This window comes from Rattus norvegicus, chromosome 4 (assembly GCF_036323735.1).
Source record: "Rattus norvegicus strain BN/NHsdMcwi chromosome 4, GRCr8, whole genome shotgun sequence".
Lineage (NCBI taxonomy): Eukaryota > Metazoa > Chordata > Mammalia > Rodentia > Muridae > Rattus > Rattus norvegicus.
In genome coordinates this window covers 98,279,447-98,299,905 of record NC_086022.1, presented here as the reverse complement: position 1 = coordinate 98,299,905, position 20,459 = coordinate 98,279,447, and the positions used below count along the sequence as shown (strand labels likewise).

At 39.3% G+C, this 20,459-nt stretch overlaps 1 pseudogene and 1 gene segment (V, D, J or C); both read right to left on the bottom strand.

Moving 5' to 3' along the window:
* Positions 1 to 770: 770 nt before the first annotated feature.
* Positions 771 to 1,674, bottom strand: Igkvl-ps13 (immunoglobulin kappa variable like, pseudogene 13; annotated as a pseudogene).
* A 14,401-nt stretch (positions 1,675 to 16,075) lies between these two features.
* Positions 16,076 to 16,562, bottom strand: LOC689979 (immunoglobulin kappa variable 1-16-like). The segment is given in 2 exon segments: positions 16,076 to 16,398; positions 16,508 to 16,562. Coding segments are annotated over 2 exon segments (378 nt in total).
* Between the last annotated feature and the right edge of the window lie 3,897 nt (positions 16,563 to 20,459).

The following is a 20,459-nucleotide window of genomic DNA, read 5'->3' as shown; positions in this document are numbered from 1 at the left end:
TTCCTTGCTTCCTTGCTTCCTTGCTTCCTTGCTTCCTGGTTTCCTTAAGGTAATATGATTTGCAGAATTTTAAGAATAAGGATATGGAGTTGTTGATAATAAAATTTTTCTACCCGTGGGTAACCTGGAACCCTGGGAATACTAAAAAAGTATTCCCAGGACAAAGTGATATGATCTGTAGTTCTTGAAACCAGGAGAGTCCTAAATCTGTATAAACAAAGAAATTTTCTGTCTTTTAGTTGGTGAGGGTTGAAAGCATCCCAGTCTTGGTGTCTTACTCACCTCTCCCCTCTCCTGATCCTCACAGTGAATCTGGAACCCATTCATGATGCCAGCCCCCAGCTATTATGCCAGAATAACAAAGATCAACATAAAGACTTAAGAAACAATCAAAAGGAAGTAAAAGTAAATCTCTAAATGAATATACTGAATTTCTGGTAGCACTGTCCCTCAGAAAATAAACTTACAAAATTAATTTAAAAGACATTTAAAATAATGCTCCCAAGACTACCTAGAAAGAAAAAAAGCATATGGATAGACTTCTAAAATTAATAAATGGAAATAGGAATGAGAATTAGAAAAACACACACTTCATTGAAAGGAAGCAATAGAAATTAATCTCAAAGAAGTAATGAAAAATAGATAGAAATCATCAAAAGTGAGCTAGATTAATGAGATGAAATTGTCCCGATGCAAACAACACACAATGGCCATAACAAGAAGGACTGGAAATTGGTGACACTTGAGATTTAGTCAAACCACTCATCCAGTCAGATGAGTTTAGCTAAAGCTCTCAACTGCAAACAATTACTCAAGTTCCCCAGCCCCTCCCTCTCACACAGACACAGAGTGCTCTGCTCTCCAGTCAAGCACCACAGTGCCCGGTGGTCTGCCCCATGCAAGAAAGTTTTTGTTAGTGTCTGTATCACTGTGTGAGGAAAATGTGTACCTTGCAAGAAGTAATAAACTCCCAAATCCTCAGCCTCCACTCTGCTGATTTTAAGAGTAAAATCTGTCTCTGATCCACTGCCACTGAACCTATCAGGAATCCCAGAGTACAGTTTGGACACCACAGAGATTAGGCCTTTTGGAGACTGGCCTGGCCTCTGTAAAATCCAATTCAAATATGTGTTTCCATTAGTACCTAAGAGGCTCTGACTTGACTTGCAAGAGATGGAGGCTGGTTGTCCAATGGTAATCAACAAAGACACTGGAGTCTGGGCCATCATAACATCACCACTGGTTTCTGAAATTATAATACAATAGTGCAAAGTCATGTGCAAACTTCCTGAGCAATATTTGTGAAATCCTTTACCTTATTCCTTTCAAGTGAGATCCTGGCAATTTTTGTGATTTAAAAATATTATTTACAAAATTCTTCTCTACAAAACAATTAATTTGAAGGTTCTAAAATATATCAAAGTCTACACCACCCCATCTGATCTATGTCAGTATCTTGGTCTTAGCACAGCCACTCTTACATCTGGAATTTCTCCTCAGGATGTAACAAATCTTGCATGCTCATCCTGGAGAATATGACCTGCCCGATCACAAAATAACAACACACATAGGCAGTGAGAGATCACTTTATCCCCATTCTCCTCCTTTACTTTACACTCTCCTTACCCTCAATCCAGAGCATTACAGAAACAGGAACTGGGCAGGACTCATCATTTTGAGGATATGAGCTTACGAGAATGTTCGGTGAAGGAAAGAGGACAGTTGAGATTATATCTCAAGCCAACAAGACACAGACCACCCTAGAGAGAAATATGCAAATGCTCTTGTCTGAATAACAGTGTACATAGAGAGGATAGTTATGTGGACTTCTTAAATGTGAAAAATAACTCAAAAATGAAAGTAATAAAATAAAATATAGTTACTGAAGGTAGAATATCAGCGTGTTAAAGAGCAATTAATGCAGTTCAAATTATAGTTTGAAATTTACTTCAATTTTGTCTATATAAAGAGACTACTAAATTGAAGAGAAGAAGGGGAATGTAATTAAAACACACAGCTAGTTATCTTCAGGGAGGAAATGAGCTCCCACAACTTTGTGCTTATAGTCTTTCATGCATTCCAAGAGTACAAGTGGGAAGCAATCATTCACCTTTCTCTTCAACTTGTTGACTGTACTATGACTCTGCATTAGAAAATATACATTTAATTATAATCAATGGAATACACTTAAGGGATTAATGTGATTCAAAAATGTAAACTATCAGCATTAAAATACTATAATTCATAAAAATCCATATACTAATTATTACCATATGTTCCATAAATAAAAATCATTCCCATAACATTGTAACCTTTTTTGATCAATATCCTTTATTTTTAAATATCAAACAAACTCTGCCCTTCTAGTAGTTAAGATTTATATTTTTTATGCTATTTTTTACTTTCTAAAATTGAATGAAAGCATGCAGTGCGTGTTCTTCAGTGAATTAACTTTCACACTGCAACTGTTTCTTTAAAGGTTCACTGGCACTCTTTGAATAAATATATAGTATAACTCTGTTGGTGGCTTTTCTGATAATGACAACATTTATTCTTGCATATGGATATTTTCTTTTTTGTACTTTTAATAGTTATTAGTAGAGATACAATGAATGATTTTATCAGATTACACATGAACATATATATATGTATATATATATATATCTTTTTTTGTTTTTTCATACTTTTTTTGATGGTAGATGTGAATGCATACACTTTACTGAGTGTTTATGCTATGGTGACACACTGTCCATGGTCTTAAGTGAGAGTTCAGAGATACCTGTTCCAGAACAGGTAAAGGCAGGTGGGGAATGGCGCCATTCCTGCTGATGAACATAAATGTTTATCTTGAGCAAATACTTAGGAGTGTACTTGAACACTTCCATATGAAATATAAAAACGAGTTTATTGACTGTAAATGGCTTTATTCAGCAATGTTAATGTTTGTAAGCATGACCTTCTCCCAGTCATTGAGACATATATTTCCTTATATTCAAGAGACACTTGATTATTGCATTACTATTTTAATATTTCTTGGCTTTCTGATATAAGGGAAAACTAAGCCCCAAAGTGTAAAGGTAGATGCATTGCTTATACTTAATTTTCAGCTCTCCTTTCATGTTTCACTGTTCATTTTATCTTTTTTATGTAGGTCATTGACTACTCAATCTGAATTTCATATTGTTCCTAGTACCTTCCAGGTTTTTGACAAAATTATGCTACTATTATTAAATAAATGTCCAGATGTTACCACATATAGTTGTCTATAGAATGGTGTTGGCTAGATGTGGCAAATGACTTAGTCATGGTGCCCTTTTTAGCAATGATTTTCATAATTATATTCTCACAAATATTTGGATACTCAATGGCAACTCAAGGACACCAAAAATAGAGCCTCAATTAGCAGTACAGAAAGACTTTGAACAAATTATAATCTCTTCAACAAATGACAGAACAAGTGTATATCTATATAAAAACCATTACATTTAGGCACAAGTAAGTCAGCCATAATGTAAACTACCTGAAAATTATCATAGAGCTGAATGCAAACTTGAAAATAGTGCAGTCTTAAGGAACAAGGTGGGGGAAACTCTAGTTAGCCACAGGTTTTGAAATAAGTTAATACACCACCAATTGGATCAACAACCAAAAGCATATAAGACAGAATTTAATCATGTGGCAAATACTGGTTTGTAGAAAAAACTGTAGAGAGAGTAGATTTTCAAAATCATTTTTTATTAAATTTAATCTTTTTTTTACACTCCAAGTTTTTATTCTCTTTCCAGGCCAACCTCTAATTATTTCCCATCCCATAACTCCTCCCAAGACCCTATCTCTAGGAGAATGTCCCCACCTCCCATCCCTCACCCCCTATCCCACCAGAACTGCCCAATCTCTGGGGCCTCCTGTCCGTTGTGGGTTAGTACATGTTCTCTGACTGAACCCAAACTCGGCAGTCCTCTGCTATATTTTTGTTGGGGCCCTCATCTCAGCTGGTGTATGCTGCCTGGTTGGTGGTCCAATGTCTGAAAGATATCGGGGGCTAGGATAATTGAGACAGCTGGTCCTCTTACAGGATCAACCTCCTCCTCAGCTTCTTCCAGATTTTCCCTAATTCAACCACAGGAGTTAGCAGTATTTGTCCATTGGTTGCGTGCAAAAATATGCATCTGACTCTTTCAGCTGCTTGTTGGGTCTTTTGGAGGACAGTCATGATACATATTTTTTGTGATCATTCCATAGCCTCATTACTGGTGTCAGGTCTTAGGGCCTCCTCTTCAGCTGTATCCTACTTTGTGCCTGTCACTTGACATCTTTTTCCTCAGGTGCTTCTTCAGTTTTGTCCCTGTAGTTCTTTAAAACAGAAATAGTCAGAGTTCGACAGTAAGACTGTGGGACAGCAACCACATCCTTCACTTAATGCCATGTCTTTCTGCTGGAGGTGGGTTCTATAAGTTCCTTCTTCCCCCTGTAGGGCATTTCATCTAAGCTACCTCCCTTTGAGTCCTGAGAGTCCCTCACCTCCCAGGACTCTGGTACATTCTAGAGGGTAATCCCACCTCTTTCCTCCTGAGGATTCCTGTTTCCATTCTTTCTGCAGGCAGTCAGGCTTTCAGTCCATTTTCCCCACACAATACCAATTCATGTTCCCCTCTTCAACAACCTGTCCTCTTTCCCACCCAGGACCCTTCCTCCATTCCCACAAATGATTGCTTTGCTCTCCCTATCAATTGGGATTGAGGTGTGAGGGAGTGAGACCTGGGCCTTTTGGCTTGTTGAACTTTTTGGATTCTGTGCACCATATTTTGGGTGTTCTGTACTTTCTGTTTTTTGGCTGATATCCAATTCTTAGTGAGCATATATCATGCATGTCTTTTGGGGCTGAGTTACCTCACTCAGGAAGATACTTTCTCGTTCCATGTACTTGTCTGCAAAATTCACTGTGTCCTTGTTCTTAATAGCTAAGTAGTATTCCATTGTGTAAATGAACAAAAATTTGTGTAGCCACTCTTCTGTCATGGGACATTTGAGTTGATTCTAGCTTCTGCATGTCACAAACAAGGTCACTATGAACATAGTGGTACATCTGCGCCAGTGGCCTGGTGGGGCATCTTTTGTGGGTATATTCCCATAAATAGTATAGCTGGGTCTTCAGGTATATCTACTTCAAATTTTCTGAGGGCTCTCCAGATTGATTTCCGGAATAGTTTTAGTACTTTGCAATCCCACCAGCTATGGAAGAGTATTCCTCTTTCTCCACATCCACACCTACATGTGCTGTCACCTGAGGTTTTGACCTTAGCCATTCTGATTGTTACAAGGTAGAATCTCAGGGTCCTTTTGATTTGCATTTTTCTGATCACTAAGAACTTTGAATATTTCTTTCTTTTTTTTTTTTTTTTGGAAATCAGTCCCTTTATTGCTTCTTACTTGCTTGACATAACAAATATTTTGACTCTCATGCATCATCTATATAAATATAGTTTCAATCATATTGCATGGGCTTAATCTAGTATTTGATATTAAACTGTTTCCATTATTTTCTATTAAGATGATGTCATTGTTTTAGACTCCTTTAGAATAAATTTGATTAAAATGTTAATTTCTGATTTGGAATATCTTTAACCTACACTTAGTGGTATAAAGAACACTTAAATGAACATTACTTAGCTTGTAAAATTCTCAATATTTTGACAAAATTAACATTTCAAGGTACTATTAGAGATAATGAAAACAAAGTTTGTTTACAAATTGTTATAGTGTAACCTATTTCTCTATGAGCTGATAAAAAATAAAAACAACTTTTATCTGAAGTTTTCAGCCCTCTGTTTCTCTATCAACTAGGTTTTTTTTCTCCATCTTTATTACATTGGGTATTTGAATATTTCTTTAAGTGCTTCTCAGCCATTCAAGATTCCTTTGATGTGAATTCTTGGTTTAATTCTATACCTCTTTTTTTGATTGAGTCAAGAAAATCATTTTGCATTTTTTGAACAATACATTTATTTTTGAAAATTATTCCATAATCATATCCCTTTTGAAAATAGATCAATTATCTCAGCAATCACATTATCAAAGAGAATATATATACTGTAGTTCAGTATAAAAATATATACTATATTTTTTTGATACCAGGCATGTAAGAAAAGTGATTAATAAACTACTACTTATCTGTGAGAAAGCAGCAATTACAGAACACTGACAAACAAAATGATCAAATGTTTGTAGGAAAATCTGAATTTCTATTCACTGTTGATGGAAATGCACATGTTGACACAACCTTCAAGGACAATCTGGTGATATTATTACAGAGCATGTTCTTACTCTGTGATCCTGAAAGCTCTGTATTCACTTAAAGCATTTAAAACTTTATTTTCATACAAAAACCAGCATGAAATATCTATTGCCACTTTTTTAACATTTAAAACCTGGACGTAAAAATGATCCCTCTCTATAAGTGAACGGATAAACAAACTTTAGCATAGCTACCCATAGACTATCACTGAGCACAAAAAAAGGAATGAGACCCTGACATCTGAAAATCCATGGAGGAAACATATTTGCATACTTCATATAGAAACCAGTGTGAATATTTAATTTCCTTATTATGCAAATGATAGGATATTGAGAAAGACATGAAACTATGATGCAGAAAAATCCTAAGTGTTTTCCTGTTGAAGGGAAGAGCTATGCATGGACTTCACAGTACTTCAGGGCAGGGAACAGCGCTGTATGTTCCACAATGGAGAATATGTCCCAATATATACCTTTTCAGCACAACGTCATTAATAATATTAAAGCACAGCAATGCCCTAAGGAAATCATATTCTCAGAGTGACAACAAGAGTTATCCAGAATACATTGAATTCATATATTGCAACAACTGCACCACTTTGTTTAAAGATGTTCATATTAGGAGTGCTAAGCATGCTCAGGACACATGGAGCTTTACTGATTCTCAAACTTCCATGCTTCCAAAAGGAATCTAAACGCTTTACATTCTGACACTTATCCATAGCCAAATGTTTGTAAAATCAACTGTAATTTGCCATTAGTTTCAACTCATAACAATTGAACTTGAGTCTCCAGAATGATGGACACTTGAGGTCTCACATGGGTCTTGATAGTTTCATGTTCTAACTTTTTTACATAAGTGAGTCACTGTATATACTGTGCAAAATATTTGGACAAGTTTTTCTGAGCTGTATTGGAGAGTTCATGGAAGTCATAAAAACAAAAATTTCTTTACTTATAAAAACAGTTCATTCAGCCTGAAGATATGATGCATTTTAGCATTGACCTCTGGGTGCCTGGAGCAGATTTCTTTGTATGGATTAGAACACTGTTCCAATTGCACTTGGGAAAATAACAGGTACCAAGTAACATCTTCATTCAGGCTTAAAAGCCTTTGCTCTGTGTTGTGGCTCAGTGGAATTAATCATGCTTATTAAATCAGGGAAATCATTCTCAGATATGTGATTGTGTAGCTGAAGTGGAATAAAGTCGGTCCAGCTGGAAGGGAACATCTGGGGTTTTCTTAGTTTGATGTACCCAAAACTGCAAGCCTCGTACCACAGAAATGCTCACAACCACTTAAATATCCCATGAGAGACAGATGGGCAGCTCAGATTCACACTTCTGCTTTCCATCACTGGTTCATGTTATGTATCACCAAAAGTGGGAAATGACAACTCTGGGAATAGTAATAAGTTCCACAGTCTTCTAATTCCAGGTTGTTGATGCTAAATCCTGTCTGTGAGCTGCTACCATTGAACTTCAAGTGGATTCCAGAGATGAAATCAGTACCATATTTGATGAGGAAGAGCCTTAGAGTCTGGGTTGTTGTTTGGGAGTAACATTCCTGGAGACAGCACACCACTGGGATGGAGTAGCAGAAGCTAAGCAAGTTCATTGGTCTTAGGCTACTGGTCTCTAGAGTCATTCTCCATAATAGTGTTTAATCTTCCTCAGGGTACATGATGCCTCTGACCTCTGTGGCATAAGTGACGTGGTCTTCCTGCTGTCAATACTTCTCAGTATCTCCATCTCTACCCTTACTGTGCATGAATACATTTGTGGAGGTTGATTCTGGCTCCCTGATGTTTCTTAATTCTAGATCTACAGACTAGACTATTCTCTTACATATCGTGTGACAGAATGGGCTTCTCCTTAAATGCCAGCGTTAAAAGCAAGAAGAATCACAGAAACATTAAATGCCACCAATGGTATTCAATACTGTAAACACTGTAGGCTTTTCATGGGTGTAGGAATGAGAGAGCTGTCTGTTTTAGCCTGTGGTTTTCCCATCACTGAGTCCCACCAATAGAACTCTTGCTTGAGTCACAGTTTGTTTTCCACATTCTACTCTGTATCCTTTCAACTTCCTCTTGCTAATCTGTTTTCTTACTTTTAAAGGTTGCTTTTATTTAATTTTATGGATACAATGGTTTGACTTGCAATTATACTTGATGTTATACATGCCTGTACTCAGCAAAGTCAAAAGAGGTCAGCAGAGAGAGAGACCTCACCGCCTGATCAGGTGGGCACTCCTGAGGCTGCAGAGCGGAGGAGACCACCAACACTGCCCACCCCTGCCCACATCCCTGGCCCAAGAGGCAACTGTATAAGGCCTCTGGGTTCCCGTAGGGGAGGGCCCGGGAGCGGCAGGACCCCTGCGCCTGAGACACTGCCGGAACCTGAAGGAAACAGACCGGATAAACAGTTCTCTGCACCCAAATCCCGAGGGAGGGAGAGCTGAACCTTCAGAGAGGTGGACACGCCTGGGAAACCAGAAGAGACTGCACTCTGTGCACATCCAGGCGCCAGAGGAAAACACCAAACGCCATCTGGAACCCTGGTGCACAGAGGCTCCTGGAAAGAGCGGCGCAGATCTTCCCGGTTGCTGCCACAGCGGAGAGGACTTAGGCAGTACCCCACGAGCAAACTTGAGCCTTGGAACTGCAGGTAGGACCAACTTTTCCCCTGCAAGAAACCTGCCTGGTGAACTCAGGACACATAGAGGCAAAATTCCTCTAAGGCCGGGCACTTCCTGTGTTTATCGGAAGTCCCACACCGGCGGATCCCGGACCGCAGCAGCTCTCTGCTCCCAAACCCCGTGGGAGAGAGACCCCACCGCCTGATCAGGTGGGCACTCCTGAGGCTGCAGAGCGGAGGAGACCACCAACACTGCCCACCCCTGCCCACATCCCTGGCCCAAGAGGCAACTGTATAAGGCCTCTGGGTTCCCGTAGGGGAGGGCCCGGGAGCGGCAGGACCCCTGCGCCTGAGACACTGCCGGAACCTGAAGGAAACAGACCGGATAAACAGTTCTCTGCACCCAAATCCCGTGGGAGGGAGAGCTGAACCTTCAGAGAGGCGGACACGCCTGGGAAACCAGAAGAGACTGCACTCTGTGCACATCCAGGCGCCAGAGGAAAACACCAAACGTCATCTGAAACCCTGGTGCACGGAGGCTCCCGGAAGGAGCGGCACAGATTTTCCCGGTTGCTGCCACAGCAGAGAGGACTTAGGCAGTACCCCACGAGCAAACTTGAGCCTTGGAACCACAGGTAGGACCAATTTTTCCCCTGCAAGAAACCTGCCTGGTGAACTCAAGACACAGGCCCACAGGAACAGCTGAAGACCTGTAGAGAGGAAAAACTACACGCCCGAAAGCAGAACACTCTGTCCCCATAACTGGCTGAAAGAAAACAGGAAAACAGGTCTACAGCACTCCTGACACACAGGTTATAGGACAGTCTAGCCACAGTCAGAAATAGCAGAACAAAGTAACACTAGAGATAATCTGATGGCGAGAGGCAAGCACAGGAACCCAAGCAACAGAAACCAAGACTACATGGCATCATCGGAGCCCAATTCTCCCACCAAAGCAAACACGGAATACCCAAACACACCAGAAAAGCAAGACCTAGTTTCAAAATCATATTTGATCATGACGCTGGAGGACTTCAAGAAAGACATAAAGAACTCCCTTAGAGAACAAGTAGAAGCCTACAGAAAGGAATCGCAAAAATCCCTGAAAGAATTCCAGGAAAACACAATCAAACAGTTGAAGGAATTAAAAATGGAAATAGAAAAAAAAAATGGAAATAGAAGCAATCAAGAAAGAACACATGGAAACAACCCTGGACATAGAAAATCAAAAGAAAAGACAAGGAGCTGTAGATACAAGCTTCACCAACAGAATTCAAGAGATGGAAGAGAGAATCTCGGGAGCAGAAGATTCCATAGAAATCATTGACTCAACTGTCAAAGATAATGTAAAGCGGAAAAAGCTACTGGTCCAAAACATACAGGAAATCCAGGACTCAATGAGAAGATCAAACCTAAGGATAATAGGTATAGAAGAGAGTGAAGACTCCCAGCTTAAAGGACCAGTAAATATCTTCAACAAAATCATAGAAGAAAACTTCCCTAACCTAAAAAAAGAGATACCCATAGGCATACAAGAAGCCTACAGAACTCCAAATAGATTGGACCAGAAAAGAAACACCTCCCGTCACATAATTGTCAAAACACCAAACGCACAAAATAAAGAAAGAATATTAAAAGCAGTAAGGGAAAAAGGTCAAATAACATATAAAGGGAGACCTATCAGAATCACACCAGACTTTTCGCCAGAAACTATGAAGGCCAGAAGATCCTGGACAGATGTCATACAGACCCTAAGAGAACACAAATGCCAGCCCAGGTTACTGTATCCTGCAAAACTCTCAATTAACATAGATGGAGAAACCAAGATATTCCATGACAAAACCAAATTTACACAATATCTTTCTACAAATCCAGCACTACAAAGGATAATAAAGGGTAAAGCCCAACATAAGGAGGCAAGCTATACCCTAGAAGCAAGAAACTAATCATCTTGGCAACAAAACAAAGAGAATGAAAGCACACAATCATAACCTCACTTCCAAATATGAATATAACGGGAAGCAATAATCACTATTCCTTAATATCTCTCAATATCAATGGCCTCAACTCCCCAATAAAAAGACATAGATTAACAAACTGGATACGCAACGAGGACCCTGCATTCTGCTGCCTACAGGAAACACACCTCAGAGACAAACACAGACATTACCTCAGAGTGAAAGGCTGGAAAACAATTTTCGAAGCAAATGGTCAGAAGAAGAAAGCTGGAGTAGCCATTCTAATATCAAATAAAATCAATTTTCAACTAAAAGTCATCAAAAAAGATAAGGAAGGACACTTCATATTCATCAAAGGAAAAATCCACCAAGATGAAGTCTCAATCCTAAATATCTATGCCCCAAATACAAGGGCACCTACATATGTAAAAGAAACCTTACTAAAGCTCAAAACACACATTGCACCTCACACAATAATAGTGGGAGATTTCAACACCCCACTCTCATCAATGGACAGATCATGGAAACAGAAATTAAACAGAGATGTAGACAGACTAAGAGAAGTCATGAGCCAAATGGACTTAACGGATATTTATAGAACATTCTATCCTAAAGCAAAAGGATATACCTTCTTCTCAGCTCCTCATGGTACTTTCTCCAAAATTGACCATATAATTGGTCAAAAAACGGGCCTCAACAGGTACAGAAAGATAGAAATAATCCCATGCGGGCTATCGGACCACCACGGCCTAAAACTGGTCTTCAATAACAATAAGGGAAGAATGCCCACATATACGTGGAAATTGAACAATGCTCTACTCAATGATAACCTGGTCAAGGAAGAAATAAAGAAAGAAATTAAAAACTTTTTAGAATTTAATGAAAATGAAGGTACAACATACCCAAACTTATGGGACACAATGAAAGCTGTGCTAAGAGGAAAACTCATAGCGCTGAGTGCCTGCAGAAAGAAACAGGAAAGAGCATATGTCAGCAGCTTGACAGCACACCTAAAAGCTCTAGAACAAAAAGAAGCAAATACACCCAGGAGGAGTAGAAGGCAGGAAATAATCAAACTCAGAGCTGAAATCAACCAAGTAGAAACAAAAAGGACCATAGAAAGAATCAACAGAACCAAAAGTTGGTTCTTTGAGAAAATCAACAAGATAGATAAACCCTTAGCCAGACTAACGAGAGGACACAGAGAGTGCGTCCAAATTAACAAAATCAGAAATGAAAAGGGAGACATAACTACAGATTCAGAGAAAATTCAAAAAATCATCAGATCTTACTATAAAAACCTATATTCAACAAAACTTGAAAATCTTCAGGAAATGGACAATTTCCTAGACAGATACCAGGTATCGAAGTTAAATCAGGAACAGATAAACCAGTTAAACAACCCCATAACTCCTAAGGAAATAGAAGCAGTCATTAAAGGTCTCCCAACCAAAAAGAGCCCAGGTCCAGACGGGTTTAGTGCAGAATTCTATCAAACCTTCATAGAAGACCTTATACCAATATTATCCAAACTATTCCACAAAATTGAAACAGATGGAGCCCTACCGAATTCCTTCTATGAAGCCACAATTACTCTTATACCTAAACCACACAAAGACCCAACAAAGAAAGAGAACTTCAGACCAATTTCCCTTATGAATATCGACGCAAAAATACTCAATAAAATTCTGGCAAACCGAATTCAAGAGCACATCAAAACAATCATCCACCATGATCAAGTAGGCTTCATCCCAGGCATGCAGGGATGGTTTAATATAAGGAAAACCATCAACGTGATCCATCATATAAACAAACTGAAAGAACAGAACCACATGATCATTTCATTAGATGCTGAGAAAGCATTTGACAAAATTCAACACCCCTTCATGATAAAAGTCCTGGAAAGAATAGGTATTCAAGGCCCATACCTAAACATAGTAAAAGCCATATACAGTAAACCAGTTGCTAACATTAAACTAAATGGAGAGAAACTTGAAGCAATCCCACTAAAATCAGGGACTAGACAAGGCTGCCCACTCTCTCCCTACTTATTCAATATAGTTCTTGAAGTTCTAGCCAGAGCAATCAGACAACAAAAGGAGATCAAGGGGATACAGATCGGAAAAGAAGAGGTCAAAATATCACTATTTGCAGACGACATGATAGTATATTTAAGAGATCCCAAAAGTTCCACCAGAGAACTACTAAAGCTGATAAACAACTTCAGCAAAGTGGCTGGGTATAAAATTAACTCAAATAAATCAGTTGCCTTCCTCTATACAAAAGAGAAACAAGCCGAGAAAGAAATTAGGGAAACGACACCCTGCATAATAGACCCAAATAATATAAAGTACCTCGGTGTGACTTTAACCAAGCAAGTAAAAGATCTGTACAATAAGAACTTCAAGACACTGAGGAAAGAAATTGAAGAAGACCTCAGAAGATGGAAAGATCTCCCATGCTCATGGATTGGCAGGATTAATATAGTAAAAATGGCCATTTTACCAAAAGCAATCTACAGATTCAATGCAATCCCCATCAAAATACCAATCCAATTCTTCAAAGAATTAGACAGAACAATTTGCAAATTCATCTGGAATAACAAAAAACCCAGGATAGCTAAAGCTATCCTCAACAATAAAAGGACTTCAGGGGGAATCACTATCCCTGAACTCAAGCAGTATTACAGAGCAATAGTGATAAAAACTGCATGGTATTGGGACAGAGACAGACAGATAGACCAATGGAATAGAATTGAAGACCCAGAAATGAACCCACACACCTATGGTCACTTGATTTTTGACAAAGGAGCCAAAACCATCCAATGGAAAAAAGATAGCATTTTCAGCAAATGGTGCTGGTTCAACTGGAGGGCAACATGTAGAAGAATGCAGATCGATCCATGCTTATCACCCTGTACAAAGCTTAAGTCCAAGTGGATCAAGGACCTCCACATCAAACCAGACACACTCAACCTAATAGAAGAAAAACTAGGGAAGCATCTGGAACACATGGGCACTGGAAAAAATTTCCTGAACAAAACACCAATGGCTTATGCTCTAAGATCAAGAATCGACAAATGGGATCTCATAAAACTGCAAAGCTTCTGTAAGGCAAAGGACACTGTGGTTAGGACAAAACGGCAACCAACAGATTGGGAAAAGATCTTTTCCAATCCTATAACAGATAGAGGCCTTATATCCAAAATATACAAAGAACTCAAGAAGTTAGACCGCAGGGAAACAAATAACCCTATTAAAAAATGGGGTTCAGAGCTAAACAAAGAATTCACAGCTGAGGAATGCCGAATGGCTGAGAAACACCTAAAGAAATGTTCAACATCTTTAGTCATAAGGGAAATGCAAATCAAAACAACCCTGAGATTTCACCTCACACCAGTGAGAATGGCTAAGATCAAAAACTCAGGTGACAGCAGATGCTGGCGAGGATGTGGAGAAAGAGGAACACTCCTCCATTGTTGGTGGGATTGCAGACTGGTAAAACCATTCTGGAAATCAGTCTGGAGGTTCCTCAGAAAATTGGACATTGAACTGCCTGAGGATCCAGCCATACCTCTCTTGGGCATATACCCAAAAGATGCCTCAACATATAAAAGAGACACGTGCTCCACTATGTTCATCGCAGCCTTATTTATAATAGCCAGAAACTGGAAAGAACCCAGATGCCCTTCAACAGAGGAATGGATACAGAAAATGTGGTACATCTACACAATGGAATATTACTCAGCTATCAAAAACAACGAGTTTATGAAATTCGTAGGCAAATGGTTGGAACTGGAAAATATCATCCTGAGTGAGCTAACCCACTCACAGAAAGACATACATGGTATGCACTCATTGATAAGTGGCTATTAGCCCAAATGCTTGAATTACCCTAGATCCCTAGAACAAAGGAAACTCAAGACGGATGATCAAAATGTGAATGCTTCACTCCTTCTTTAAATGAGGAAAAAGAATACCCTTGGCAGGGAAGGGAGAGGCAAAGATTAAAACAGAGACTGAAGGAACACCCATTCAGAGCCTGCCCCACATGTGGCCCATACATATACAGCCACCCAATTAGACAAGATGGATGAAGCAAAGAAGTGCAGACCGACAGGAGCCGGATGTAGATCGCTCCTGAGAGACACAGCCAGAATACAGCAAATACAGAGGCGAATGCCAGCAGCAAACCACTGAACTGAGAATAGGTCCCCCGTTGATGGAATCAGAGAAAGAACTGGAAGAGCTTGAAGGTGCTCGAGACCCCAAAAGTACAACAATGTCAAGCAACCAGAGCTTCCAGGGACTAAGCCACTACCTAAAGACTATACATGGACTGACCCTGGACTCTGTCCCCATAGGTAGCAATGAATATCCTAGTAAGAGCACCAGTGGAAGGGGAAGCCCTGGGTCCTGCTAAGACTGAACCCCCAGTGAACTATACTATGCGGGGAGGGTGGCAATGGGGGGAGGTTTGGGAGGGGAACACCCATAAGGAAGGGGAGGGGGGAGGGTGATGTTTGTCCGGAAACCGGGAAAGGGAATAACACTTGAAATGTATATAAGAAATACTCAAGTTAATAAAAAAAAAAAAGAAAGAAAAATAAGAAAATCATAAAAAAAAAAAAGAGGTCAGCAGATTCCATAAAACTAGAATTTTAAATGGTTGTGTACCACTAGTTGCATGCTAAGAAGTGAAGCCTGGTCCTCTGAAAGATCGGCTAGTACTCCTAACTGTTTGGCTATCTCTCTAGCTTTTCCTACTACTTCTTCCAAGATTTCCAATATTCTTAATTTCTTTTTCTTTAGAACTTAAATGTCCTGGGTCATCCATGGTGTCGCAAGTCAGAAAACTCTAAATATCAAACCTTGCCCAAAAGTTCCATTAATCTCCTTTTACTTCAAATTTTACTTCTATGAAACTGAAAGTATTCTTCTGTAGTTTTCAACTATCTTGGATCCCTAGCTGTGAAGAAGTCCAGAACTCTCATCATTGTAATGATCTAGCTTTCATTAGAAATACAAATCCCCTGGTCTTTCAGTAATGGACTTTCTCAAGCATTTCTTTTTGGGTGTACTGTCAGATGTTGCTTGTGAAATCTGACAAATGCTTACAGTTGATTATTCATGAAGAGTAGCAGATGGGACAACCAAGCCTCTCACTTCTATTTCCATAGTGGTTTATGTTATGACTTGTATCACTGTGGGAGGAGACTCATCATACTGTAGACAGTGATAGTCTGCCTCATCTTCAGACTCCAGGCTGCTGATGGTGAGAGAATAATCTGACCCAGACCTACTGCCACTGAACCTTGATGGGATCCTAGCTGCCAAGTTGGTTCCACCAGAAATCATGAGCTTAGGAGATTTTCCTGGTTTCTGCTGGTACCAGCTTAAATAATTCCTAATGTCCTGACTTGCCCGGCAAGCAAGAATTTCTCTGTCTATCAGAGATGCAGGCATGGAGGATGAAGACTGGGTCATCTGGATGTTGCATCTGGCACCTTGGAATGGAGACAATGAATATCCGCATAGTATAGCATTATAAAGGATGACATTGCCAAAATACCAGTCAACACTAATCAGTGAAATTCCCATTTTAGTTCATTTTACCTGCAAAGCAGAGCAACAAGAACCCAAGAAACTGAGAATAGGCCTTCATGTCCATGTTGAATCCTGACTGCAATGACAGTGGCACAGTATATGTGTGACTGGTATATGAAGAAGTTCCCAAGACTGGGTAGTGAAGGCATGGAAATCAATGGGAACCATATTGCTGAGTACAGCTCAAAGGCATATTCATCTCAGCACTTAGCATAAGCCCAGTGTCCCCAGATGCCTGAGGTAAAACCACATGTATGTGTCCAGAGAATGAATTTCATTTCAAATATTTAAATTTACAGATGACATTTGTAATATAGTTAGCCTTTATATTAAATAAAACATTTCAAATATAAACTACTATAATATGGAGGAATATCCTGCTGTCAGGGAATATACAACAGAGAAGAAACTATTAGATTTTTAGCTCACTAAAATAATTAAAATTGGTTAACAAAAATAGAATGTGATCCCCTTGTGAAGTGTTTGTAGTAAACGTTTCTTGAAGTTAAAAGGACAGTTTCTCATAACCATACTCACTGAATAAAAACACGAGATTTACAGTTCTAACTTTGCAAACTACAGTTCAAAGAGAGCAAAAACACAGTACGTGCATATATAATACCTTGATCCCAGCAATCTCAGTCACTTGACATTCTGACTCCATATGAACATGGAGGTACATTCATGCTTAGAGACTAAATAGGTGCAACATTTGCAAAGTTTTAGATTCGCCCAATTTTGCTCTATTCTACCATTTTCCATTAGGTCCCACGGTTTGTCAGCATAAAAGTTTGACTGGTGATGATACAGTTGAGTACTATAATGGAAAATAGTGCTATTTCCACATTTTGTTCTTTAGCAATAGTTGGAGGAATTATCTTGATTTAGGCAACAGCCTGACTGTTTGTGGGTCAAAGTCTCCAAACAAGCTACCAGGGAGAAATATTTGTGCATACTTATAACACAAATATTTGAATACCATAGATCACACATCTATGTCTTTGTCTCAACCATCCAACTATATTTATCATCAGGAGAAGTACAATATATCCAGCCTTCAATATTTTGTCCTCAAGCCAGGGAATACTTGTGGTCTTTCAAAAACCAACTATGAAAGACCCCACAGTGTTGCAGCATGAGTCTGAATAGCTAATTTTCCAGGGGCCTGGACTTGAATTATATGTGAAAACAAATACCTAGTCATAAGGCAGCTTCTTCAACATACAAAACACCATCACCCTCAGAAGTGCCATGCAGCAGCTTTTGAATGGGTTAATAGTAATGCTGCCTTTTCTGTCTCCATCTCTGTCCTGCACTCTTATTCTGCTGATATCTAACAAGTAGACCTGTGTCTCTCTTTGATTTATTAGGCATGGAAGACATGTCTGAGTTCTCACATGATAGCAACAAAATCTGAGCAAGATTCATTCAGGACATACTCAATTCATGATAAGAGGAGGATGACAGTTCATCTTAATTTAAACAACAAGTAAATCATTGGTTTAAAGGGCATCTGGGATCTGAATTCTAATACAGTCCCTTTAATTATATGTGCAAATATGAGTAGAATTCCAGAATCATTCAACTTTCCTGTCCAAATAGTCCTTAGATTGCTTTAAGTACTACATAACTTTGTTTTCGATTATACCTGCCTAGGATAGTTTGCACAGATAGTATAATAGTGAGCATTGCTAACTTCTGAAAACATTCAACAGTTTCTTAAGAGACTCTAAACTCACACACATTGAATAAATACCTGTACTTGTTGAGGTTTGTGTATCCCCTTATTGAGTGGATTAATAAAACAAATTTTTAAAAGGTCATGTTTTGAGGAGAGAATACAAGCTAATTGTTTGGGAATAATAGACCACACTGAACATTTCTTTCTATAACTATTCAAGTCTAGGTTCTAGAAGTTTTAAGTTGAAATATACATGAAAGAACTTTTCAGATATAGTTATGAGTTTGAGATGGCATGAACATTCGGAAATATATGGCTGATCAATATAATCACGTGTTTATTCTAGTAGGGAGAGAGAGAGTTGAATTATTCAGAGTATTTTTTACAATGGAAAAAATCTTTTGGGGATAGGGCTCATTGTTCAGGCTAAGGTAGTATTTTCTTTTAAGAACAGTGTTAGCATTAGGCTCTGGTCTCTGGAGTCTAGATGATACCCACAGGTCTCATCATCCTTGACGTTAATTCAAGAGATGGTTAACATCGAGAACTGTAAGGAAGTTATGTCTTTTAATTGGATATTTTTTTAATTTACATTTCAAATATTATCCCCTTTTCTGGTTTTCTGTCCATCAATCACCTATCCCATCCACCTCCCTCTTCTTCTTTGAGGGTGTGCCTCCAACAAACCACCCACCCATTTCTACCTATCAGCCATGAAATTCCCCGACACTGAAGGGTTGAACCTTAGCAGAACCAAGGGCTTCTCTTCCCATTGGTGCCAAACAAGGCAAACATCTGCTACATATGCAGCTGGAGCCATGGGTATGTACAAGTATGTACTTTTTGGATGGTAGTTTAGTACCTGAGAGCTCTCGTTAGTTGATATTGTTGTTCTTATGGGATGGCAAACTCCTACAGCTCCTTCAATCCTTTCCCTAACTCCTCCAATGGGAACCCCATAGCCAGAACCTGTGGGGAGAGCTGTAATCTTAGAAGTGTGTAAAGTCCTGAGGTCTCAAGGGAGACCATCACTTCTGCTCACAATCCTGGCCCAAAAGGAACCTGCCTAGAACCTTCTGGACAAAGGAATCTAGGGGCAGTCAGGGACAGGATCCTTTTGGTCTCCCTCCACACCCAGAGCTGAAAGCCAGTCTCCAGGAGCTCTGTCACACCTGAGAACAGAGGTAAGGTCACTACTTCTGCTCTGAGGGAACTGTCTGGAATCCTCAAGACACAGGAACCCGGGATCAGTCTGGGACAGGATTCTTCCTTTTTCTGCCTGTGCCATGAGCTGACACGGTTCCACAGCTCTTTGTACCCAGATCCTGTGGGGAAGAGAGCTGGTCTCTCAGACGTGCAGAAAATCCTGAGAGCTCAGAAGAGACCACCATTTCTGCTCATATCCCTGTCCTAAAAGGAACCCACCTGAACCCTTCTCAATACAGGAACTTAGGAGAAGTCAGAGACATGATCCTTCTGGTTTCTGTCTGTGCCTGCTGCTGAAAGCCAGGTTCCAGGAGTGCTAATACACCTGAGAGCAGAGGTAAGACCACCACTTCTGCTCAGCGGAACCTACCTGGAACCTTCAGGACTCAACAACTCGGGAGCAGTCTGGGAAATTATATTTTTAATGAGCTATGAAGCAACTGACATTTAGCTACAGAGAGCCAATTGAAAACATTTTTCTTTGATTTCTCTAAGCTTGTTTGTGGCTTTCCTAAATATTCGAGCATTTTTTGAATTGTTATCAGGTGGTTACAATGTGAAAACTTTAAGATGAGAGTTATTCATTGCTATAAAACACTAAGTGTCAGGTGTGAACATCTCTGGGGAGAAAATTTTAAAAAATAAGTTTAAAGGGGGGCATGGTTCTTTTCTCTGACAGAATCTCAAATGTCTATCCATCACAACTCCAAAATATTTCTTCTGGCCCTGAGTTGACAACGAGCATGGTGGTAGAGGGTACATAGGTAGAGTAGCTTTGTTAAAGAGTGAAAGAATGAAAAAGAGAGTGGCTATGAGAGATTAAAGAATAAGTGCAAAAATAAAAATGAAAATCAGAAAAAAAATCAAAAAATAACATTTCTTCAGAAACACTATGTAGTTACTTTTTGATCTAAGGAATCTCTTATTTTTTCCCACTTCTTACGTTTCCTAATGGTATAATCTACTAAAGATTAAGTTTTCAACTGGGCACTTGAGAACATTATAATTTCAAATTATAGCATTACTTCCTCTGCCCACAAATCTTCATCCTTGCATTAAATAAAAATACATTTG